The 26,932-nt window shown below is 39.9% G+C and overlaps 1 protein-coding gene and 1 long non-coding RNA gene across 13 annotated transcripts in view; one reads left to right on the forward strand and one right to left on the reverse strand.

Annotated features, from left to right (window-relative positions):
- LOC121283948 (mitogen-activated protein kinase kinase kinase kinase 4) overlaps positions 1–11,663 on the reverse strand; it is a 355,829-nt gene extending 344,166 nt beyond the window's left edge. For 10 of the 11 annotated variants that reach the window (XR_005944401.1, XM_041198761.1, XM_041198757.1 and 7 more), the window contains exons 1-2: positions 11,286–11,663; positions 10,885–10,950 (exon numbers count right to left, since the gene is read on the reverse strand). Coding sequence is in view for 9 of the 11 variants with exons in the window: in XM_041198761.1 (XP_041054695.1) it covers positions 10,885–10,950; positions 11,286–11,342 (123 nt within the window). In the remaining 2 variants the exon portion in view is untranslated. Of the gene's footprint in view, positions 1–10,884; positions 10,951–11,285 lie in introns of those variants that run through there. The other variant, XM_041198751.1, reaches the window with a different exon arrangement.
- Positions 11,662–26,932, forward strand: part of LOC121283950 — a 40,087-nt gene continuing 24,816 nt past the window's right edge. The window contains exons 1-2 of one of the 2 annotated variants that reach the window (XR_005944403.1): positions 11,662–12,352; positions 13,202–13,427. This is a non-coding gene — a long non-coding RNA (uncharacterized LOC121283950). Of the gene's footprint in view, positions 12,353–12,859; positions 13,428–26,932 lie in introns of both variants that reach the window. The other variant, XR_005944402.1, reaches the window with a different exon arrangement.

The raw sequence follows: 26,932 nt of genomic DNA on the forward strand, positions 1-26,932 counted from the left end.
ATCAACCCAAGAAATAATGTCCTGTGGCATTCTCGAGTGGAGTCCATCAGGATCCAGATGGAAGACTAATATAGCCTAAGGGACAACCTTGTACAATAACGACTGCATTTGGGTCAAAGTAAAACCAGATGGCCATATGCCGAGAGAAAAACAATCACAGCATGAGGGCTCCATACTCATGTTCAACATCTCCTGAGTTTTAATACAGTATTCCTTGAAAGTGTTTCAGTTAAAATATAACTTTCCACTTACTAGAAGCACAATTAAGTGACAACACTGCCAAGAGATGTTCTCAGCTCCTCTAACTGGCTATGTAATGAGACACGGTGGTGAAGTGTTAATGTCACTAGGCTAGTAATCCAGAGGCGCAGCTTAGTGTTCTGGGAACATGGGTTCAAATCCCTCCAGAGTGGAATTTTTTTAAAAATCTGGAATTGAAAACTAGTATCAGTAATGGTGACCATGAAGCTATCATTGATTGTTGTAAAAACCCATGAGGTTCACTAATGCCCTTTAGGGAAGGAAATCTGCCACTCACCTGGTCTGGCTGACATGTGACTCCGTCCAGATATACAGCAATTTGTGATCCACAGGATTATCATCGAATACTCCCAGCGTGCCTGAATGAGTGCAGTTCTAACAACACAAGGTGTTCAAAATCATCCAGGATAAGGCAGCCTGCTTGTTTGTTTGGCACCCTATCTACCACATTAAACACTCACTCCACCATCAGCACACTGTAGCTGTTGCATGTACCTCTTAGATGTACTGCAGCAACTTGGCAAGGCTCCTTCGACAGTACCTTCCAAACCAGTGAAGAACAAAGGCAGCAGGTGCACTGGAAAACCACCATCTACAAGTTCCCCTCCAAGGCACACACCAACCTAACTTGGAACCAAAGCACCCATTCCTTCATTATTGAGTCAAAACCCTGAAATTCTCTCCTGAACAGCACATGGACTGCATTGGTTCATGAACACAGGTCACCAACACCTTTTCAAGGGTAACTTAGGATGGGCAATAAATGCTTGCCTTGCCAGCCACACTGGGTGGATCAACCTGCAAAGACTACAGCCTCAAATCAGGACAAGATAGGTGATATCGCAGCCCATTCGACCCTGTAAAGCCTTTCACAAAAATGTTAGATTGGGAAAGCACAGAATAGTCAAGAAAGAATTCATCATAGTCATACCCGGAAGCATATTGGTCAGCCAACAACTAAACTTCTCCATCATCATCACTGGAATTGTCCTGTTGCACCAAAAGTGAAGTCAGGGTGCTTCAACCATTTTACTTTTCAACAATGGGATTTTGGCATAAGTATAGGAAATACTAAATAAATACTAGGCGTGCTCTTTTGGCAATGCCTTTAGAATATTAAAATGTGCTTTATTATTTGCACCAATTCTTATTCTTTCCAACATTCTTTCATACTCCTTCTCAAAGCACAATTCCACAAATAGTTGCCCTCCAGTATTTAGCTTGAAATTAGACAGTTTGCCAGCACTCACTATCTTGTATCACAACTAAGTCTAATCATGCTTCACCACACATCCACACCACTTATACTTAGAGCTGACGATGATCTTCGTGTTAGGAGAAGAAACACTAGGCTACTCTTATCTCAGTGAACTGTAGCATTCCTGCCATTGCCAAATTTGAACAAGCCAGGAATCAAACTTCGAAATTTCCTGCTTTGCATTGCTCAAACACAGGCATTACCCCTAAGCCATCAAGTATTTGCTCAGTTGCTTAACCATTATTTAACTAAGTATATTTGCTCGTCTTCTATTCTTCCAAATAATGGTGTGCTGTACCACTACATTTGCTTCCACATCTTTAGCAGACATTGGTTACTCTTTTGGCTGAATCAGCTGCAAAACAATTAAAATTCTGTCAGTTGCTTTACATATGATGGCCCAGATCTTCCAGTCAGGAGGGGTACTTCCAATGCTGACTGCGATTTAATCTGCCCACTGACCGTTTCATACTAGAACCTTCGCACATGCCAATGTAGGCTCCAACAGGGATACAGAAACAGAGTCAGGTGGCCAATTGTCGAGCATAATTCCAGTGCAGCCATGCCCCCTTTCCTCATCGTAAACTGAAGACATGGCCCTTAAGGTCTGTCTTCAGTTCACTGACTTACACTGCTTTAAATGAAGCTACCAACCTCAAAACTGCATAACCTCCCTTCACTAACAGTGACACTCCAGCTGATTTACTTAGAGTTATGTTGGCTTTATACCTGCTATGAAAAGCTCCAAGTAAATCCATTCATAAACCAGCACAAGTATATGGCAAACAGCCCAAGTTTGTGTGGTTCTGGCCATCTCATCCCACTGTCGTGGGAATCGCAGAGCAATTGGAACAGGGTAAAACTGGCAATTGGAAGTTTAAACTTCCTGTGCAAGTACATGGATGTGTGCACATTGGGGCTTCCAAAGGATCCTGACACTCAATGACTTAAGCTGCGTTAGAGGTCGCTCCCCATTTAGAAGATCTGTGCCAAGATTTATGTATCCAATAATACAGGCCCTCTACATTCATATATATTTTCACAGGAAATTACACTTGGTAACATGCACAGGTGAGTAACTTATGTTACACAAATAAACATTAACTCAGTCATAATGGTTATATGAGGAAAAATATTATTGTCCAGCAAGAACAGAATACAAGCCCTACCAACATCAGCAAGCTCTCTCGCTGGATTACTGCCATCACTGGTTTCAGTATTCAAGCCCAATGATCTAATGCCAACAGAATTATTAATTCTCATCAAATGTCCTCCAACATGCTTTGTGGAAGAAGGCAACATAGATACCATTGCCAGCGATCAGAAACAACTGCCAGTAAATCACAATGTATTGCCCACTTAGCTTTTTGTTAAATAGTATCTTAATGGGTATAGATTTTTTAACGCATTTAAATGTAAGAGCTTCAAATTATCCAAAAACTCACTAGTAAATCATACAAATATTTCATTCATCGAGACTTGATATCAACAATTCGCAATTAAATGCATGTGTTTAAGGCCCTTTGAAATAAGCAGTACCTTAAGTAAATATACACTAATTGTATGACAATTGTCCAGAAATGAAATTCATGAAGAAAGAAATGGCATGACAATAACAACGTCATTAGCAAAAACTCTTTATGGACAGAGAATTCATGTTATTTGGTGTTCGCACAGTGAAGTCAATTTAATATTAACATTTGGCTGATTGTAGCCTCAAACTGAAATCATAAGAAATTGGAGGAGTAGGCCATTTGGTCCAATTCAGCCTGCTCTGCCATTCAATAAGATCATGGCTGACCTTCCTGCCTGTCCCCCATGACCCCAGACTCCCTTGTAAATCAAAAACATCCTTTCAACATCTACCCTGTCAAGCATCCTGAGGGTCTTATATGTTTCAATAAAGTTACCTTTTATTCTTCTAAACTCCATGGAGTACAGACCCAACCTACTCAACCTTTCCTCATAAGACAATCCCTTCATCCCAGGAATCAGTTTAGTAAACCTTCTCTGAACTACTTCCAATGTAAGTATCTCTCCCAAGTGAAACCTAAGTTGTACACTGTTGTCTCACCAATGCCTTGTATAATTGTAGATAGACTTCCCTATTTTTATGCTACAACCCCCTTGCAATAAAGGCCTACATTCATTTGCCTTCCTAATTACTTGCTGCACCTACATGCTAACTTAAAAGGACACCCAGATCCCTCTGTACTGCAGCATTCTGCAGTTTTGCTACATTTAAATAATATTTGGATTTTTTTATCCATTCTGCCAAAATGGATAAGCTCACAATTTCCCACATTACACCCTATCAATTTTTGCCCACCTACTTAGCATATCTATATCCCTTTGTAGACTCTTTCTAACCTCCTCACAACTTGCTTTCCCACCTATCTGTACATCAATCAAAAATTTGGCTATAATACATTCCATCCCTTCATCCAAACCAATATAGATCATAAATAGTGGAGGCCACAACACTAATCCCTATGGCACTGCAATATTGACAGTTCGCCAACCTGAAAATGGCCCATTTATCCTGACTCTGTTTCCTTGTTAGTTAGCTAATCCTCTATCCATTGCTAATATATTAACCCCAATACCAAAAGCTCTCATTTTGTGCAGTAACCTTTTAAGGTGCATCTTATCAAATGCCTTTTGGAAATCCAAATACACATTTACTGGTACCCCCATATCCACCCTGCTGGTTACATTCACAAAGAACTCTAATAAATTTGTCAAACAAAATTTCCCTTTCACATCCTGTTCTATTTGGGTACCCCAAGATGCATGAAATGTTCTGGATAACCAGGTGTGCAGGAATTAGCATGGAACAGGAAAACTCAAACCTGTAACCTTCTGGTTTGCATGGTTTAACTTTGCAACAAGCGGAAGTAATATTCCTACTGTAAATAGGGTTTACACTTAACCATTGTTAAATAAACAGTTCATGTGGTTTTTCATCCATTAAAACGAGGTTTTTTTTGCCAAAAAGTCAGTCAAAATATCAAATGGTACTCTAGGCAAAAAAAAGAAAATTCGTTCATAGTCATTTCTAAGAAAGTTTGAAATTGTCACTAATACTTTGCCAACACAGGGCTGCCACCAATTTAAACAGACTATATTGAAATACTATTCGACACTGAAAGATGGCCAAAAAGGCTAATAACTAAAATTCCAGATTACATTAGATAAGTGAACAAAGAAAAGTGGGTGGAAGGGATACAGGAATATGGTGTGTGCATATGATTTGAACTATTTGCTCATGAGGGTAAACACTAACAGACTGCTTGAGCAGACTTTGCAACTCTGCATTTCTACAACCAGTTTTGTAATGCTTGCTATCTCAAAGCTCTCCAGCCTTAAAGAAACCCTCCAACTGTACTGTATTTATATTTAACATTTCCTCACATTTTTGTTTTGTTTCTACTGTAAAAATCCATTAGAACACTAGATTTTTGCTGCTGCTCAGTCACATATTTTCGACAGCCTTTGTATGCACCATTCACAATACACCAAAACTGTTGGTTTGCATTAGCTACACAAACCAAATGAGTTTTAAAATAATCCAAGAATTTGGAACAATTGGGTTCATAGATTTTTCCAGCATTATAACACAATTAAAAATACTCCCACAAATTACATATATACGCACAGATACACCTGTTGCATCCTAGTTTGAGTTTAATATGATTTAACAAAGATATTAAAATGCTTCTGGACATCAGAATGAACATGATTCATGGCAACATTTCAGCCGCAACTCCTTTGAAAAAAAAATTACCTCAGACGAAGCGGTTTACCATTGAGACTTTAGCTGCCATGTCTCCCATAGAGGAGCAATACAAAACCAACACAAGCTGTACTGGTCTCATTTCTACAAACAAAAGGCAGAAACAAAAACTTCCAATGTAGTGTTGTGTTTAATATAGATAAAAATGCACTCCTACAAGACATAGCAATGCCAACTCAATGTTCAAGGACAGGATGGAAACTGCTGCAGTTTTTCATTTGGACCCAAAAGGAATTACTTACCTTTCAGTTTTTATTCAAACAGAAGTAGTCATATAGGATTCAGTATAAAATCAACAAAGTCATTAGTTACTGAAAATTTTTGTAGTAGCCAAATAAAAATATATAAACATCCAAATTTGGAGGAGTAGGCCATTCTGCTCCATCATTTGATAAGATCATGGGTGATCTGATTGTGGCCTGAACTCCACTTTCCTGTCCACTCCCATACCCTTTGACTCCCTTCCAGTCAAGAATCTCTCTCACTCAGTCTTAAAAATATTCAACAACTCTGCCTCCACTTCTCCCTGGGGAAGAGAATACCACAGACTAGCCCTCATAAAAAAAACTCTACTCATCTCCATTTTAAGTGGGAGACCTCTTAGTTTTAAATTGTGTTCCCTAGTTCTAGACTCCCCCACAAAGGGAAACATCCAACCTGTCAGGGTCTTACATGTTTTAATAAGATCACACCTCATTCTTTTAAAGTCCAATGGATACAGGCTCAACCTGTACAACCTTCCCTCATAAGACAACCCCTTCATCCCAGGAATCAGCATAGTGAACGTTCTCTGCACTGCCTTCAATACAATTATATTCTTTCAAAAATGAGACTAAAACTGTACACAGTACTCCAGATGCAGTTTCACCAACACCCTGTATAACTGTAGCAAAACTTACTTTTATACTCAATTCCCCTTGCAATAAAACAACGTCCATTTGCCTTCCTAATAACTTGCTGTATCTGCATACTAACTTTGTGATTCATGTATCAGGATGCCAAAATCTCTTTGCACCGCAGAGTTGTGCAATTGCTCTCCATTTAAATGACATACTGCTTTGCTATTCCTCCTGCCACAGTGGACAAGTTCACATTTTTCTACATTATACTCCATCTGCCAAATTTCTGCCCACTTACTTAACCTATATCCTTTTGCAGAATCCTAATGTCCTCTTCACAACTTGCTCTCTTACCTATATTTGTTCTTTTTGCCTTATAAAGTTCTCATTTCAGTTGCATCCTTCATTTTTTTTTCAACGTCCACAACTTTAAGTCTCAGATGCCTAGAGTGATTTTTTGTACTTCAGTTCACTGCCAAATGCACCTCATGATACATGAAAAGCTCAACTTCCAAGCAGCATATTACAGATATAAATCAGTTTAGAGGGAACACAATTAATGTAACACAATGCTACAATATCTTGGTCGTAAATTATACACCTTTAACATTTTTTTGAAACAATTTGGAATGTAAAACTAACTTACCCTATAAAATGTTCCTTCATGACAATTTTTTCTGCAACTTTGTTTATGACTGCCACCAAACTCAAAAGACAGATTGTTGTCCTCCCCAGTGAATGAATTAAAATAATATCAAATAATATAAATGGTTCCATGCACCTGTATACTGACTTGAAACTCCAGTTACCTGCCAGACTATATGTGCCACTTCCTAACCTAAGCAAATTGAACACTGCAGCCAAAGAAGTAGGTCTTTAAAACAGCATCTTAATGGACAAAAGTAGTGGTGACAGAGGGTATGGAATTGGAAGCTTATATTCAACCCCTAATTGTCTCATGCATCAGGTTTCCCCATGCACAGTGATTCCAGATTAAAAATCCGCCACCACTGCCACCATCACCGCCACCACCACCACCCAAACTCCAGCAGCTCCAATGCAGTATCAAACTGCAGGCCATCTCAGTTCTGCCATATGCCAGGGACCAACCGCAGTTCTACTTAAACATAACACTGCCCCCTAGTGTAACTAAGTGCTATCCCCCCTCCCAGTACAGCTACCTACCAGCAACTGGTGCATCTTATGCAATATCTTGACATGTATCCTTAGCTGCACAAATGTTGTGTATTTAGCATTTGTCATTTCACTCATTTTTAGACAGTTTTCACAGAATGATATATAGAGAGAGAGAGCTGTGAAATTGAATCCTGAAAGCACCATTAAAACCTAGTGCTAACATCTCGGAACTTGACTTATTTGATCACTGTAAATTTGTAACACCAATGTGACATGCTGCACAGCATAAACATATCTATAGATATAAAATACCAAATCTGGTTTGTTTTCACACACAAGATAGTGGAAATCTAGAACTAGTTCCCCTAAAAGACTGGTGTTGAGTGAATTGTAATTTTTTGTTCAGTAAGAGTATTAAGACAAGTGGAACAGAGGTGGGTAAATGAAATTAAGGTACATCAGTGATGGAGCAACCAAACAGCAAAACAGTCTACTGTTTTGTCTTACGATGAACAATACAACATATCTACTAGTATGCAGAGACACAAGTCAATGTAAGTCTGAGTGCACTTCCTGTCTATAAAAACATACTTCCTGCTGCCATTCTGTCACACTTTTGCATCAACTTTCCAATATAAATTACAATCTTCACATTTATAATGGAAATTGTTTACGTGAATTTGCAATGGCATCATCCTGTCCAAAGCATCTCAGAGTCGCATGTGGTAATTCCTTTAGCCCATGCTGTGCAAATACTCCTACTTTACATAGAAATTAACCACTTCTCTCCTTCTTACAGTGGTTTAAGCTTTGCGATGAAACAACATACTATATGAAAACAAAGAAATTGTATACATTTAAAACAGAGACTGAATTATGTCTGCATGCCCTGGTCTAATTTATCTCCTGCTCTATAAACCAACTTCACCTGAAGACTATCCTGGCACTACTGATTTAACTTGTTTAAATACCAAGCTATTAACAATAAAAATATAGTTAGATTAGAGATTGGATTGCTTCATGCCATTATTACAGCAGTTGATACATGGAAACAAGTGAAACTAAGTGCATTAAGTTTGACTACTGAAGTAACCCTCAATCCTTTGAAGATGACATCAGAAATGATAGGTAACTTAAGTAAAACAATAGAAAATGCATATATCACATAGAGTTTTTCATTAGACTACTAAATATAGAATTGTCAATTAAATTATATCCAACAAGCTGTATCAAGTTTAAATAATAAGTAGGGGGTCAAAACTTCTCACTGCCCCATGAAACACATACTTTAATTCAAAAGGCCATAGAAAAATTTCTTAGCAATTTGACAGACTTGTAAAACAAAGCTTTGTTCAAAATGCTTTTTATTGGCACAAATTGTGCCAATGACAAAATAATACAGTGCAGAACTATAAAAGATTGGAAATTGTTTTAAATATTGATGTCTTTAGTCTATGGCACAAAACTTCAAAGCACTTCTTTTGTACCAAACAAATCTTCATGTGTCCTGCATAATGGCACTCAATGGAAATATGTCCCCAACTAAGCTTTCTAAAGTTCCAGTTGACTTACATAGAGTATGGAAGTGGAAATCAGGTTAACTCCTCAGATATTGCATCTTTAGTATGAATTTAATACTAAAATAAATGTGTATCTGAGACAAAAAACATACTGCCCAGTGTGGCTTCAAATTCAATTTCCAGCCTCAGCTAGGCCTAGGTTTTCTCGTTGAATTCACCAACTCTGCACTCAGGAATGGAGGATGTTGCTCCTTTTCAGTGGCACCCTCCTGAAAGTGCACATAGTGATAGGTAAGGGCAGAAATCTGACTGTTGCAATGCCCAACACAATAAGATCAACTATTGATAAGTTCAGCTGGGAGTCATTACATGGCTGTCAGTGCTCTTGGAGCCACATACTAGGAGTTAATGATTTTGGATGTAAAAGAAAATTAGGGAAATATTTAAGAACCAAAGCTGAAAAATTCATCCACTGTACTCTGTCAAATAAAAGTCTGACCAAATATAAACATAGATTGGGAAAACAAAAGAAGAATTCAAGTGAAATCAATCAGCTGAGGAAATGCAAAAAAAACAGATGAAACGAAGCTATTATTTATTAAGTACCCTTTAATTCCCATATCACCCCTAAAATCTTGTTTCTGCATTTACTTAACACTATTATAATACATACAGAGTGTGTCACAAGTATCATTTCAGATTTTGATATGCACCATAAATTCCATGAATCCAGTATAAACTGGGGCATAATTAAGCATCAAGATCTTGCAAAACATACTTTGGCAAATTTGCCGTGTCTGTCATAACATATGCCAAAAAGTTAAACTTACATAAAATGTGTTGCAAAATACATGAAGAAATTAAAACTACAATAGTTGTGATACAACACACTAAATATGCAAGATAATCCTCTTGTTGAATCCTCCTATAAGTCTGTATAAACCCTACAATTGAAAAATCTCCACGAACTGCAAGAAACACAGGATCTGGAAAGCAACTGCTTAAAATTCATTAAGGATATCTCCCATGTCACTTCTGAATAGAAATGGATACCAAGTTGCCTAGACATCCAACACAAGTAAAATAAAACCTTTTAAGTTTCAAACAAAAAAGACTGTTAGGCAAAAAAAAATCAAAACAAAGCCACCTTTTCACTCAAACAGGTCTGTGCAATAAATCTTTTCACATCAGATTTGGCATTAAGTTTGTGCACAGTGAATCTGATTAGCATTAAAGAAGCTTTAATAACCCCTCTTTCCTCTACTACCCTTCCCTCTTTTCATTTCCTGTAAAATTTACACTATGCATATGCAACATTGGTTGAATGGTAAAAAGGAATAAATGATCATGTTTTGCTTCCATAACAATGTATGAAAGTATACAAAGCAACATTAAAAATATTCTTTGCACCCCACTTTCCTTATGGCTTAAGCTGTGGTGGCAATGGCCCAATAGAGTGAAGTCATTGGTACAAGCATGGATGGTCAACAAAGGCTTGCTCGTTTCAAGCAATCCAGCTGGCTGGTACGCCCAGATCAACATGAGCGTGCAGTGGATGTAGTAAGAGCCATTGCTGTCTTGGAGAAATTAAGGGAAAAAAGATCACAACTTAACCACATCAGGTACCAACCTGGAAATCCAGGAATCAAAGCAGCAAAGGTTACCTTTAGTAAGGGAACTCTTCATTTGAGTGATGCTTCAATTTAGAATTACTTGCGAACATGCTGATCAGATATTGGTCTGAGAGTTCTTTTCAAACTAACACGTAACCAACATCTCAACCCAGTTGTAACAGAATTAAGGAATTTCACACTTCAAATCCCTGTTCATAATAACGTTGAGCTTCTCCTGTTTTGTCACTGCTGTGCCTGCCTAGATACATTACCCTGAAATCGGAATCCTTGCCAACTGCAAACCTAATCAATCCTTAATACTGCAACATTAAAAGAACAGAACCTGGATTTCACAATTCATAAAATTTGATTCAGTTGGAATAAATATGGTTACAAATGCTCACACACATAGGAGATAACCCTTGGAATAGGGCACAAAAATTAAAGAAATTACACAAACCTTATACACTTGCCCATATGTGCCGTTTCCGACCACTTCAACCAATTCAAATATGCCCGCTGGGTCCTGAAAAGAAAAAAAAAATTTTGAGATGTAATTATATTGTAAATCCCAAATCTGATCTAGCCGGATCATGGTGAAATGCAGCTGTTGCGCCCTATTTCCAGGCACATGCCAATACATGCACAAACAAAGAAAGCTCTCAACTGCCTCTGTTCTTCCCATCAGAACCTAACAAACTACAAAAAATCCTGACAACTGACTGATTTCAATGCAACGACTTCACTCTTCTGTGAGAATGAATCTGAAAGCATGAATAAATGTGTCCATTTGAGTCTAGAGAGTTCACATTGTCTTTCTGTAAAACTGTTTTTCTCCTTCAAAGCCAAGCCTATACTCACCCGCAAAGAGGAGAGATCTATCTCCACTAGACTTTTAGCAGGAGAGTCGTTCGCCATTTTCGTTAAATTAATGGCAATTTTTCTTCTTTACTGTCCTTATCGGGTGGGATTCGTGCATTTAGGAGTGCATACGAGCTTTCGGAAGTTGCTTCCTTCTCTTCTTTATACCATGCTCGAAGTGGCAGCAGCTGCTGCTCCCAGCTCTCCCCTCCCTGAGACACACAAACACAGGAAACCGCCCGGCTCACTCTCTCTAACTGACTGACTGACTAACTTGCATCAGAGCGAGTCTCCGCTCCGCGCCTCCGCCCCGCCCCGCTCCGCCCCGGGAGGCACGCGACCGGACGCAGAAGCTGGCGCGCGCCGCGCCCGGGTGGCGAGCTCGCGACAAGCCGCCTCCGATCGGCAATCGGGGAGTGCGGCATCCAGAGCAGGGCCGCCGCCACTACCACCACCACTCTCCTTCCTCCAGGCTCAGCACATGCGCCGCGAGTGGCGGGACACATCAGTTAATGCACGGGCTTTTTTGTTATTTGTTGACTGCCAGCTTTCACCCGCTGCTGCAGCTGACTTTTGAGCATGCTGATGATTCCAACGGAAACAAAGACAGCCGTCACGCACGCGCGGCGTGTGCATGTCTCATATATGTGCGCGCGCGGAGGAACTCTTGCAACGCGTCAAGCACCAGCGGAAAACACGCAAGCTTTTGGTTTCTGGGTAACATCCCAGCGCTGTTCCCCACCCCAACACAGAGGCTGTCCACAAAGCCAGACAAAAAGGTCATTGATATTCATAAAGGGGTGTGGTGAGACTGAAAAACAAGAGTTCGCCAAACTTTCCAATATATTTAATATAAATGCAAGCAAGGATTTGTAACGCGACTATAAGAAGATTTGTATGAGCAAGTAAAATAGGAGTTCGTTTGGTCATTAACTCAATAAAATGTAAACATCGAAGGAAAATCTATCCACAGTAGCATGACGAACTGCAGGTCGTATTAATAAGCATCTTGTAATCGGCACCATCGGCACCTGAATAAGAAACATACATTTATCAGCCGGCAAATGGTAGGCGATTAACGAAGCAATTGTTAAAGGTGCCTAAAACAGCTATCTTTCCAGTAAAAACATGTGGAAAATGGCAATTGTTGTTTGATACATTGTAAGCAACTGCATGAAATATCATGGGACAAGAACAACTGCGAGATAATCAACAATACATACATTCAGTGCAATTTTCTTGACAGTGCGAAGCGCAGAATTTTAGTGAACATGTGTTAATTTAAATGGGAAATTACAATGCAAAGATTGCATGCAGCTCAATGTTAGAACTGCAAAACGGTTTGTAGTTTGCACCGCGTATACACAAGAGGATGTAAGGGATATTTTGAAATTCTAAAATGAGAGTAACAACTTTGTTTTTCAAAGACTCGCAATCAATGCTCACCACGTACATTTATTAGCGGTAACAACAACACGTTCAACACGGAATTGTTTCGTAATGTATTAATTCCATATCGTCGCGCGTTATGTTGGACAAAGTAAGACGACTAATATTCGGCTGCTTATATTAAGGTACGACTGTCGACCGCAAGTTATGGTTGTAACAAGCGAAGCTGACAAAGACGGCACATTCAATGAAAACAGCATTTCCCCGGACGTAAATGTGTTCCCAAGCGATTAATCACACTATAATGACTGGAATTATTGCATGCATCAGCCTTATGAAATATTTGTCGGGACTGTGTGATGAAGGAGATGCGATCATTCCTTGAAACCCGAGGGGAAGGTTTCTTTCTGTCCATCGAAAACGCATTTAAAAGCATTTTGTTTTGCCTTAACAAGTTGCACATGCCAGAATGTTAATTGAATGTCAGATATTAAATGTTACAACTGGCTGTAATGTGTGTCCGACAGATGAGTATGCGGGAGAGAATCGGAACTTGTAACCAACCTACAGTCAAGATCTGCAGCTGAACCACTGATAAAAGCAATGAACAACTCATAGATGGTGAGAAGGCCAACCAAATATTGTAAAAGTATGTCCGAATAGCTAAACCCGATGATACAAAAAGGTGCAGGAGCGCCACACGAAATTGAGTGTGCAAACTTCAGCCCGGAGCACACTTCTAAGGAAACTAAGGTAAATCTGTGGATTGAAGTGCAGTGATTGAGCACCGAGACGTACGAAGATGCATTTACATTATATTTTCTGATAAAAACTCGCATTTTTATAGGGCCTTTCACGAGCATTTAAAGACTCAAAATGCTTTACAGCCAATGAAGTACTTTTGAAGTGTAATCACTTTTTTATTCATTCATGGGTTGTGGGCGTGGCTGGCTGGGCCATCATTTATAGACCATCCCTAGCTGCCCTTGAAGATGGTGGAGAACTGCCTTCTTGAACCGCTGCAGTCCGTGTGGTGTAGGTACACCAACACTGCTGTTGGGGAGGGAGTTCCAGGATTTTGACTCAGCAAAAGTGAAAGAAGGGCGATATATTTCCAAGTCAGAATGGTGAGTGACTTGGAGGGGAACTTCCAGGTGGTGGTGTGTTCCCATGTGACCGCCATCCTTGTCCTTTTAGATGATAGTGGTTGTGAGTTTAGAAGGTCCTGCCGAAGGAGCCTTGCTTTGTTCCTGCAGTGCATCTTGTAGATGGTGCACATTGCTGCCACTGTATGTCAGTGGTGGAGGGAGTGAATGTTTGTGGGTGGGATGCCAATCAAGTGAGCTGCTTTGCCCTGGATGGTGTAAAGCTTCCTGAGTGTTGTTGGAGCTGCATTCATCCAGGCAAGTGGAGAGTATTCAATCATGCTCCTGACTTGCATCTTGTAGATAGTGGACAAGCTTTGGGGAGTCAGGAGGCATGTTTCTCACCGCAGGATTCCTAGCCTCTGACCTGCTTTTGGCTAGTCCACATCAGTTTCTGGTCAATGATAACTCCCAGAATGTTGGTAGTGGCGTATTCAGCGATGGTAATGACACTGAGTGTCAAGGGGTGATGGTTAGATTCTCTCTTGTTTGAGATTGTCATTGCCTGGCACTTGTGTGGCATGAATTTTACTTGCCAATTGTCAGTCTGGATATTGTGCAGGTCTTGCTGCATTTGGGCATGCTTCTGTGTCTGAGGAGTCACGAATAGCGCTGAACATTTGGAAGGGAGGTCATTGATGAAGTAACTGAAGATGGTTGGGCCTGGGACACTACCCTGAGGAACTCCTGCAGTGATGTCCTGGAACTGAGGTGATTGACCTCCAACAACCACAACCATCTTCTTGTGTGCTAGGTATGACTCCAACCAGCGGAGAGCTTTCCCTCTGATTCCAATTGACTCCAGTTTTGCTCAGCCTCCTTGATACTACACTTGGTCAAATGATACCTTGATGTCAAGGGCAGTCACACTCACCACATCGCTGGAGTTGAACTCTTTTGTTCATGTTTGAACCAAGGCTGTAATGAGGTCAGGAGCTGAGTGGCCCTGGCAGAACCCAAACTGAGCTTCAGTGAGCAGGTTATTGCTAAGCAAGTACCGCTTGATAGCACTGTTGATGACTCCTTCCATCACCATTGTAGGAAATGTGGCAACAAATTTGCACTCAGCAAACTGCCACAAACAACAATGTAATAATAACCAGGCAATCTGTTTTTGTGAAGTTGGCTGAGGGATAAATATTTGCCAGGACACCGGGGATAACTCATTTGATTTTTGAAATTTTGCCATGGGATCTTTTACATCCATCTTAGCAGGAAGATGGGTCCTCAGTTTAACACCTCATCAGAAAGATGACACCTCCCTCAGCACTGGGCTGGATTGTCAGCCTTGATTTTTGTGCTTAAACCCTAGAGAGGGACTTGAACACAGAACCTTCTGGCTCAGAGGCAAGTGTGTTATCATTTATGTGCACTTCAAAGTAAGGATTTTACTGCTCTAGAATTTAATACTTTTCTATATTCAGCTTCAAGCATTTTCAACATAATTAGAATACAATTGGATACATAAGTAAACCTCCTTCTCCTTAAAATTCTCAGGAAGAAGGTACCTTTTACTATGCCAGTGTGATTGTTTTACACTTTCCAGAACAATCAATAATTTGTATTGAGTCTCTGAGTGGGATTGACAATAAGTTTAAAATTTGGCACTACATGGTGAATTTTTTTGTGGCTCACATTCACTGTCTCTGTTAAAATTAATTTCTTTTGCATCCCAACAGCCATTTCAACTGAAATCACTTTGCCCATCACAGAACAGCAGTTGAAACTAGGACCTTATGATCTGTATGGGTCAATTATACAAACATATGAAATAGGAGCAGAAGGAGGCCATTTGGCCCCTCAAGCCTGCACCACCATCCAATAAGATCATGGCTGATCTGTTTGTGTTTTGAGTTCCACATTGCCTTCTACCCCCAATAACTTTTATTTCCTTTGCCTATCAAGAATCTATTTACCTCTGCCTTAAAAGTAAGTGACCCTGCGACCACTGCCTTCTGAGGCAGAGAATTCCAAAGTCACACAACTCTCTGAGAGAAAAAAATTCGCTTCATCTCTGTCCTATAAGGGTGACCCCTAATTTTAAAACCGTGCCCCCTAGTTCTGGACTCACCCACAAGAGGGTACATCCTTTCCATGTCCACCTTGTCAAATCCATTCAGGATCTTATACCTTCAATCAAGTCACCCCTCACTCTTCTAAACTCCAGTGGAAACAAGTCCAGCCTGTCCAACCTATCCTCATAAGACAATTCACTCATTCCAGGTATCAATCTAGTAAACTTCCTCTTAACCTCCTCCAATGCAATTATACACTTCCTTAAATAAGGAGACCAAAACTGCACACTGTATTCAAGATGTGGTCTCATCAATGCCCTGTATAACTGAAGCATAACATCCTTACTTTTATGTTCAATTCCTCTCATAATAAGGGATAGCATTCCTCTAGCCTTCATGATTACATTCTGTACTTGCATGCTAACATTCTGTGATTCATGGACAAGAACATCTAGATCCTTCTGCACCTCAGAATTCTGCAGTCATTCTCTGTTTAAGTAATAACTCTGCTTTTTTATTCTTCCTGCCAAAGTGAACAAATTCACATTTCCCACATTATACTGCCAGATTTTTTAATATGCCAGATCTTTGCCCACTCACTCAACTTATCTATATCCGTGTGCAAAATCCTTATGTCTTCTTCACAACATACTTTCCTACCTATCTTTGTGTCATCTACAAATTTAGTTACCATGCCTTCCCTCCCCTCAACTAAGTCATTGTTGTAAATTGTAAAAGGTTGAGGCCCCAGTACAGACCCCTGAGGGATCACTCGTCAAAGACTAATTTATGCATACTTTCTGTTTTCTGCCAGTCAGCCAATCTTCTCTCCAGGTTAATATGTTACCCCCTACACCATGAGCTTTCATTTTCCACGATAACCTTTGATGTGGCACCTTATCAAATGCTTTCTGGAAATCCAAGCACAGCACATCTGCAGGCTCCCCTTTATCCACAGCACATGTTAATCCTTCAAAGAACTCTAATAAATTGGTTAAGCATGATTTCCCTTTCATACACCCATGCTGACACTTCCTAATTAACTTGAGCTTGTCTGAGTGCCCGGCTACAACCTCCTTTAATGATTGACTCTAACACCTCCCCCATGACAGACGTCAAACTAACTGGTCTCTAGATACTTGTTGTTTCCTCCCTCCCTTCTTGAACAGGGGGTCTATATTTGCTACTTTCCAGTCTGATAGTACCTTTCCAGAATCTAGGGAATTTTGTAAAATTAACACCAAGGCATCTACTACCTCATTAGGCACCTCTTTTAAGACCCTAGGCTAAAATCCATCTGGACCCGGAGACTTGTCAGCCCTCAGCTCCATCAGATTGCCCAGTACTGCTTCCCTAGTGATTGTAAGTTCCCTTCTCCCTTCCACCTCCTGATTTACAACTATTACTGGAATGTTTTTTGTATCCTCTATAATGAAGACAGAAGTAGAATATTTGTTCATTTCATACACCATTTCCTTATTATCTACTATTAACTTCCCATTCTCACTGTCTTGAGGACCTGTAGACAGTGAGAATGGGAAGTTAATAGTAGATAATAAGGAAATGGTGTATGAAATGAACAAATATTCTACTTCCTCTTGCTATCCGTTTTTACATTTGTAGCTAGCTTCCTCTCATATCTAATTGTTTTCTTCTGATTAACCTTTTAGTCATTCTCTGCCGTTCTTTATACTCTGACCAATCATCTGACCTGCCTCATATCCTTGCAGGTATTTGCTTTTTCTTAAAGTTTGATGCTTTCCCTAACCTTTTTAGTTAACCACGGATGGTGAGTTCTCCATTTAGAATGTTTCGTTACAGTAGGAATATACTTATTCTGAGTATTCTGAAATATCCCCTTAAATGTCTGCCACTGCTTCCCTATTGATCTATCCCCTAGTCTAGTATCCCAGTTCACTTCAGCTAGCTCAGCTTTCATGCCCACACAACTGCCCTTATTTAGGTTTAACGTACTAGGCTTAGGCCCACTTTTCTGCCATTCAATCATACTGTGGTCGCTGCTACTGAGGAATGCCTTTATTCTGAGGTCATTAATTAGTCCTGTCACATTACACAATAGCAAATCTAATATCTAACCTGTACTCTGGTTGGTTCCAGAACGTGCTGCTCAAAGAAACTATCTCAAAAGCATTCTATGAGCTCCTCATCCAGGCTACAACTGCCAATCTGGTTTTTCTAGTTTATATGTAGATTAAAGTCACCCATGATTATTGCCATCCCTTTATCACAAGCACCCAATATTTCTAATTATATACTTAATTATACAGTTCCTTTAACAATGAGCCATTATGGGGGTGCCTCATCCTGTAAAAAATGACTTTAGTGTACCAGAAAAATATGAAAGACATTCAAAACACAATTTCTGTAATGATTATGAAAGTATACGCTGTTAAATTAGTTACTGGTTAGAAAGTAATGAGTGGCACTCCCAAAATTTCCCTGACACATGTGATAAAGCTCCCAGTGATGGTCTGTATCCATTAAATTGCCCTAATAACTTTTGCCCAATATTCCAACTTCCTGTTAAATTATGAACTGTTTCCATGGCCCTAACTGTCTTTGTAGGAGTACCATTACAAAGTATGTATCAGTAGGCTCTTTGAACATGAAGCACAATGCCACTATGCTTAATTCTGTCACAAAAGCAAAATACTCTGGATGCTGGAAATCTGAAATGAAGCAAAAAATGCTCAAAATACTCAGGCAGTACATGTGTAGAGAGAAACAGTTAACATTTCAGATCCATGACCTTTCATCAGAACTAGAAAAAGTTAGATATGTTAGATATGTAATAGGTTTAAGCAAGCGAAAGAGAGGAAGGTGAAAAAAACAAAAGCGTAGGACTGAAATAGGATGAAAGACTAGAGTGATTAAACTACAAAAGAGTTGGTTGTATAGAGCTAAAGGGAGTGATAATGGGACAAGTAAAGAAATAAAAGATGTCTGTAGATGAGGTGTGAATAGCAGATAATGAGGAGCTGCCACCAAAAACAAGGAGGAAAAGGCTAAAACCAAAACTTGGACAAGAAAAGGAAACAAAATAGGGACAGAGATTACGGTCTGAAATTGTTGAAGTCAGTGTAGAGTCCAGAAAGCTGTATAGTGCCTAATCAAAAGGTGAGATACTGTTCCTCAAGCTTATGCTGAGCTTAATTGCAGCATTACAGGAGGTCATGAACAGAGAGGTTAGCACGAGAGCGAGGTGAAGAATTAAAAATGACTGTACTCAATGTCTTGCAGATTGAATGGAGGTGTTCTGCAAAGCGATCCCCAAATATGTGTTTGGTCTCCCCAGTGTACAGCAAATTGTAGAGCAGTTCAATTCTTTCTTCACCTGATTATATATAAACACTTTACAAACAAAGGGATCACTGGATAACCACTAGAAGCAAGGTATCTAGCTTACTTTCTTCTTTATTAGCATGGAGCCCTGAAAGCTATCTTAAAGGGGAGAATTTTCTGAATGTCGGGCAGGCCAGTTGGGAGTGGGCACTGGCAGGCGTGGAGCCGATCGCTGCCCATGATCAGCTCCCATCCGCCATTTTACGTGGGCAGGCTAATTAAGGCCTGCCCAGCGTGACGCACCGCCAGTAACGCTCAGGTGGGGGGAGGAGGGAGAGTTGGGGTCTGTGCTCTTTCGCACATTCTAAGATTAAGTACATAATAAAAGGTCATAAATAATGAAGTTAAAAATTATTTAGACATGTCCCCTCATGTGACATGTTTATGAATTGAGCAAAAAATTATTTGTTTATTTAATAAAACTTTCAGGAAACCTCATCCCATCTATGGATGAGGTTTCCTGAAAAATGCAAAGGCTGACCTTCTATCTTGTTCCAACTGCTCCATCCCCTCTTAAACAGTATAAAATGCATCATATTTCTACTTCTCTTTAGCTCTGAAGAAGAGTCATATGGACTCGAAACATTAACTCTGTTTCTCTCTCCACAGATGCTGACAGACCTGCTGAGATTTTCCAGTATTTTCTGTTTTTATTTTAGATTTCCAGCATCCACAGTATTTTGCTTTTATCTCTTTCAATTACTGTTTAATAAAAGGCTGTTTCACAGACAAATCTACTGGAATATTTTGAGGATGTAACTAGTAGATTTGATGAGGGGGAGCCAGTGGATGTGGTTTATTTGGACTTTCAGAAGGCTTTCGACAAAGTCCTATTTAAGAGATTAGCGTGTAAAATTAAAGCGCATGGGATTGGGGGTAGTGTATTGAGATGGATAGAAAACTAGTTGGCAGACAGGAAACAAAGAGTTGGAATAAACGAGTCGTTTTTCCAAATGGCAGGCAGTGACTAGTGGGGTACCGCAGGGATCGGTACTGGGATCACAGTTATTCACAATATAGATTAATGATTTAGATGAGGGAATTAAATGTAATATCTCCAAATTTGCAGATGACACAAAGCTGGGTGGGAGGGTGAGCTGTGAGGAGGATGCAGAGATGCTTCAGTGTGATTTGGACAAGCTGAATGAGTGGGCAAATGCATGGCAGATGCAGTATAATGTGGATAACTGTGAGGTTATCCACTTTGGTAGCAAAAACAGGAAGACAAATTATTATCTGAATGGCTAAAAATTGAGAGAGGGGAATGTGCAATGAGACCTGGGTGTCCTCTTACACCAGTCGCTAAAGGTAAGCATGCAGGTGCAGCAGGCAGTAAAGAAGGCAAACGGTATGTTAGCCTTCAGAGCAAGAGGATTCGAGTACAGGAGCAGGGATGTCTTCATGCAATTATGCAGGGCCTTGGTGAGACCGCACCTGGAATATTGTGTGCAGTTTTGGTCTCCTTATCTGAAGAAGGATGTTCTTGCTATAGAGGGTGTGCAGCGAAGGTTTACCAGACTGATTCCTGGGATGGCAGGACTGACATATGAGGAGAGATTCAGTCGGTTAGGATTATATTCGCTGGAGTTCAGAAGAATGAGGGGAGATCTCATAGAAATCTATTAAATTCTAACAGGACTAGATAGGAAAGATGCAGGAAGGATGTTCCCAATGGCGGGTGAGTCCAGAACCAGGGGTCACAGTCTGAGGATAGGCGGTAGACCATTCAGGACTGAGATGAGCAGAAATTTCTTCACCCAGAGTGGTGAGCCTGTGGAATTCACTGCAACAGAAAGTAGTTTCTCTCTCCACAAATTGTATGTTTTCAAGAAGGAGTTAGATAAAGCTCTTGGGGCAAAAGGGCTCAAAGGATATTGGGAGAAAGTGAGAGCAGGCTATTGAGTTGGATGATCAGCCATGATCATGATTATTGGCAGAGCAGGCTTGAAGGGCTGAATGGCTTACTCCTACTCCTATTTTCTATGTTTCTATGACAGTAATAGTACATAGGAAAATAAAACACCGTGATGTCAGGTTAAAGGCACAAATCATGGTTTTTCATCTCAAAAAGTATCAGATGGTAAATTGAACTCTTAAATAAAGATAGAGTTTGTAAATTAGTAAAAATGGAACTAAACTTTAAATCAATATAATAGTGCAATGAAAGCAGATTTCAGGGAAGGGTTCAGCAGAAAAACAGGTACACATATGAAAAAATAATTAGGAGATAGTTTCAATCAATTATTGGAGTGCATATGAGAACAGTATATAAATAAGGAAAATATGAAGAAAATATTAAAAAAACTTAAACATGAAAATGATCACCTCAACAAAACTAAACCATGTAAAATAAATAAATAATATTCAGACAATATCAAATACAGTTGCAGGCTTAGAAGATGAAATATAAGGTGAAGACAGCTATGAATCTGAAAATAGACTAGAGCTGAACCTGTCATGTTTCAAAAGTAATTGTTTGGGCAGATACACTGTACCACTTGGATGATGATTTTTGCTTTGATTAATGTCTTTTATCCACAGCACAAATGGAGAGAGGGTCACTGGCCTGAATGCTACATGCCCTGTGTAATTGCAGAAAATAAAACACAGTTCTTTACAATCTTGTGTGTGAGGTGGTGACCATGTGGTGAGCTGCACTGAATTTATAGCAGATGCTGATGGTCTGCAGAATTAAATTTACCGCAGTTGTATATGCACTGAATCATCTCCTCTGTAAATCCATGTAAAAGAGGAGAACCAAGCAGCTGGTGCTTGGAAATCCTGGTGCTTGGAGTCGAGCCTTTAAATATCTATCTACCTGAAGGTTGCTGTAGCAGGCAAGTAAAGCAGTGGTAAAATAGCAAAATATTTGAAACCAACAGTTCATTGTCAAAAAGCTGCATTGGAGAGCTCATCTGTGTTTAGGAACATAGGAAATAGGAGCAGGAGTAGGCCATTCAACCCCCTGAGCCTTCTTTGCCTTACAACTGGATCATGGCTGATCTTCTACTTCAATGCCATTTCCTGCACTATCTCTGTATCGCTTGATGTCTTTAATATTTAGAAATCGATTGATCTCTGTCTTGAACATACCAAAGACTGAGCCTCCTTAGCCCTCTGGGGTAGAGAATTCCAAAGATTCACTACCCTGAGTGAATTCCTCTGTGCTATGAAGATTCACAATTTTGATTCCTAGAATGGCAAGATTGTCCTTTGCGGAGAGATCGGGGAGACTGGGCCGCTATTCTCTAGAGTTTAGAAGAATGAGACATGATCTCATTAAAACATATAAAATTCTTACAGTGTTCAACAGGGCAAATGCAGGAAGGATGCTTTCCCTGGCTGTGGGGGTTCTAGAATCAGAGTACATAGTCTCAAAACAAGGGCAGGCCATTTAGGACTGAAATGAGGAGGAATTTCTTCACTCAGAGGGTAGTGAACCCTTAGTAATTCGCGACCCCAGAGGGCTGTGGAGGCTCAGTCATTAAGTTCAAGACAGAGATCAATAGACATCTAGATATTAAAGATATCCTGGGATATTGCAGGAAAATGGATCAAGGAAGAGGATCGGCCATGAACTAGTTGATTAGCAGAGTGGGCTCGAGGGGCCAAATGGCCTACTCCTGTTGCTATGTTCCTCATCTCAGTCCTAAATGGTCCACCCCCACTGTGTCCCCTGGTATAGTTATCTTAGAATCATAGAATGGTTACAGAACAAAAGGAGTTCATTTGACCTACCAGCTCTCTGCCAGAGCAATTCAGCTAGTCCCATTCCTCTAACTTTTCCCTGTAGCCCTCCTAATCTTTTCCATTATGGTGCTTATCCAATTCCTCTTGGAAAACCACGATTGAATCTGCCTCCACACACTGGGGCTGTACATTCCAGACCCTAATCACTTGCTACTTAAAGATTATTTCCTCTTGTCATTGTTGCTTCTTTTGCCAAACACCTTAAATCAGTATTCTTTGCTTCTCAATCCTTCCACCAATGGAAACAGTTTTTCTCAACCTACTCTGTCTAAATTCCTCCAAACTACCCATTCAACTGAAGCCCCTCATCCCTGGAACTAATCTCATAAATCTTTTCTGCACCCTCTCTAAAGCTTTCATATCCTTCCTAAAATGTGGTACCCAAAATTAGACTAAACTCCATTTGGTACCAAACTAGCTGTTTGCAAAGGTTCATCATAACATCCTTTCTTTTGTACTCCATGCCTCTATTTATAAATCTTAGGACCCCAAGTGTATTTTCAACCTCTTTCTCAACCAATTCTACCACTTTCAATGGTTTGTGTACATATGCTCCCATGACTCTCTGTTCATGCATCCCCTTTAGAATTGTACCCTCTATTTTGTATTGCCTGTTCTAATTCTTCCTACCAAAATTTATCACTTCATACATCTGTACATTACATTTCATCTGCCACATTCCCCCAGTCTTTCTTTGTCCTCTTGAAGTTTATCACCATCCTGCACACAATTCATAACACTTCCACGTTTTGAGTCATCTGCAAGTTTTGAAATTGTGCTCTGCACTCTCAAGTCCAGTTCATTAGTATGTATCAAAAAAAGCAGTGATCCTAGTATTAACCCCAGGGGAACCCACTGTATACCTTCCCCCAATCCAAAAGACAACCATTTACCACTGCTCTTTGTTTCCTGTCACTCAACCAACTTTATCCATGCTTCCACAGTCCCTTGTATTCCATGGGCTTCAACTTTGCTGACAAGCCTATTATGTGGCACTTTATCAAATGCCTTTTGGAAATCCATATAAAACATTATCCACATTATCCCCTTCAATCCTCCACAGTTTGCCTTTCAGAAATCTATGCTGGCTTTCCTTCATTAATCTACACTTGTCTAAGTGGCTTTTAATTTTGCCCCTGATTATCATTTTTAAAAGCATTCCCAACACCAAGGTTAAACTGACTGGCTAGTAGTTACTGGTTTTATCTTTACACACTTTTTGAATAAAGTTGTAACATTTGCGATTCTGCTGGCCTCTGACACAAACCCCATACCTAAGGAGGATTGGAAGATTATGGCCTGTGCCTCGACAATTTCTACCCTCCCTTCTTTTGGAATTTTTTTTGCGAAAATCTTAATTTGTGAGAGGAGGCACTTGTCATTTCCCTATGTTCAGTGCAAAAAGTCATTAAGGTGAAGATAGTTTGTTCGTACTGTTTAAAGGGGCAATGCTCCTATCAATTCCTTTCAAAATCCTAAAACCCTTAATCAAAACTGCCCTTAACTTTCTATACTCCAGGAAATACAAGCCTAGTTTGAGTAATTTCTCTTCATAATAACCTTTAAAGCCCTAGTAAGATTCTGGTGAATCTGCACTGCACTGCTTTCTAAACCTACCGGGGCGTTGGCTCCCTGTCTGTCCAGGCAGCTACACTGTTCCCTGATGCCCTTAGGGACTGGAGGACAATTAGAAAATTCCAGTCAGCCTTTGACGATAGGCCTTAAAAACCCATTAATTGATTGATTCTGCTTCTGGGCAAATAGTCCTACTGTTCCCACCCTCCCATCTCCAGGAAAATGGCTCAGGGCATATTGGAGCCAATGAATTAGTACGCTGGCTAGCAACACTGAATCCTGTAATCATCTCAGTGCCCATTTCAGTACCTGCCCCATCATGGCCTAAAGAATCAACTCAATATCTAAAGTTGTAGCAGAATGTGAAAGCTAAATATTTAAAGTTGACTGTGGTTGGTTTTGGTCCTTTTTCCCCTCCTCTTCACTTGGCTCGCCATTGGACTTTTAAACAAAACAAATATACATTAATTAGACTACTAGTTAATTAAAATAATAAAAGCTAGACTTGTTACACATGACTTTTTAATGTTGATTTTGATACAATGTCCAAACTTGCTGTCCCAAAGTGGAATTACTGCTATAATGAAAACAGAAAAGATCACACTATTAATTTGCTTGTAAATAAGTTTATTAACAACTAATTGGTGTATTAACCACAAATTATGCATTTAATTTGCCATTTCACCACAATGACAGCTTCACAGTTACTAGCAAATCAGGAGAGCATATAGGGTGGTTCTGACAATACTAAAAATATGGTTCTGGCTAATATTTCCAACAGTAGAACTGCCTCCATTGTAACTTAAATGAAGAATAATTTTCTGTTAAAGACAGAGGGAGCCACGTGTTTGGTTGCTGTCAGGCTGAAAGATTGAAGAACTTACACACACATCAAGGACAACAATGTGATTTTCCAAAAGGGAACACTTAGGAAATAATTGCAAACAATGAGTCTGCAATTTGCTAGCATTTTCATTGTGTCTTTAATGCAAAACTGCAAGTAAATTTGGGTGAAAGCTTGTTTCCCTCTCCAAAATCAACCACACAAATTTCCACATGCTTTTAAGCTCCTCCTGTGACCTTTATTAGTACCTATTGTAATTAAGGTCAGTGATGTTACAGCCTGAATTTCTGGATTTATGTCCATATTTATAATGTTGCCAGGTTCCAAGACATTGGTCTATGGTTTTATGACTGGGCTTGATAATAATTTACTCTCCCTCTTCTTCTTCATCCTCCTTGTGTTAGTCACTCCTATTTGATCAAGGAAGAAGTTCCATCTCTCCTCAGCCTCATCCTTGGCCCATGTTGCTACAGTGCATTTGTAATAAAGGTTATTAGCTAAAAATTGGTTAACAGGACATCTCATTATCCATGACACTCAGTAATCCTACTGTGCAAATATTTTTGAATTGAAGGGAGAGGCTGAAAATTGGAGATGTTTCCCCCCAAATGTCTTGAACTCACCCTAGATATAATGGGATGTCACACTGTGTTACCTGCAGGTGGTGATCCTAAATTTGCAGGCTCTGCTCTTGGCAGGATCATCTTCAGCCACTTCCTGAGCCTCCTCCTCTCTGAACAGGAAATTGCAAAACATGTAGCAGACCATATCAACTTGATGACTTTGGAGATACTTCATTATTCCTCCTGACCAATCCAGGCAATAGCAGCTTTTAACCAGAAATACAATAGGCTGCTTGATTTAGGTCCTAATGGCAGTAAGTGTCTTTTTGAGTCTTCTTTCTGTGGCGATCTGTGGGTTTTGGACAGATGTCAGTAGCTAATTCTCCAAAAGCCTCCCCGGTCTCCCAGAAGCAATCCATTGAATGAATGTTTCCTGGATATCCTGGCATCTGCCTGCACAATTCAATGTCTGTAATTGTAGGCATGTTGGGCATTTATCAAGTGAATCCTCTCCCTGCAGATGAATGTTCTTGCATTAGTGTAAGATGCCAGTTTGGCCATATGAGTGCCATTGATGAGACCTTAATCTTGTTGGATTCCTGCCACCTTGTTAAAGTGCTGAACCCTTCCTGCTAATTTCTTAGAGCATGTGATGAATTTGTTTTCCCTTTAAAGCTATCCCTCTGTGTCCTGCTGAATACAGCAAGGCACTGTATACTGGCTTATCTGAAAAGGGCTACTAGCACAGCAATTTCAGACACTCGTTACTTTTAACACCAGGTCATATGCAGATGTTTTTTTAAGCAGCAACATAGTTCCATTACTGCATGGTTACATTGGGTGTCTGCTAACTCCAGGAGACTTGGTTGACCTAGTAATGGATAAATCCTCTGCTTAACCCTTACTGCAGCAATGATGCCAACTGTGGGCAGGGGCTCCTTATGTCATGGGTTTCTGTGTCCCTAGCTCAGAACAGATGTGGAACAAGTTATTGGAACATCGC

The sequence above is a fragment of the Carcharodon carcharias genome, chromosome 11 (assembly GCF_017639515.1).
Source record: "Carcharodon carcharias isolate sCarCar2 chromosome 11, sCarCar2.pri, whole genome shotgun sequence".
NCBI classification, from domain to species: Eukaryota; Metazoa; Chordata; class Chondrichthyes; order Lamniformes; family Lamnidae; genus Carcharodon; species Carcharodon carcharias.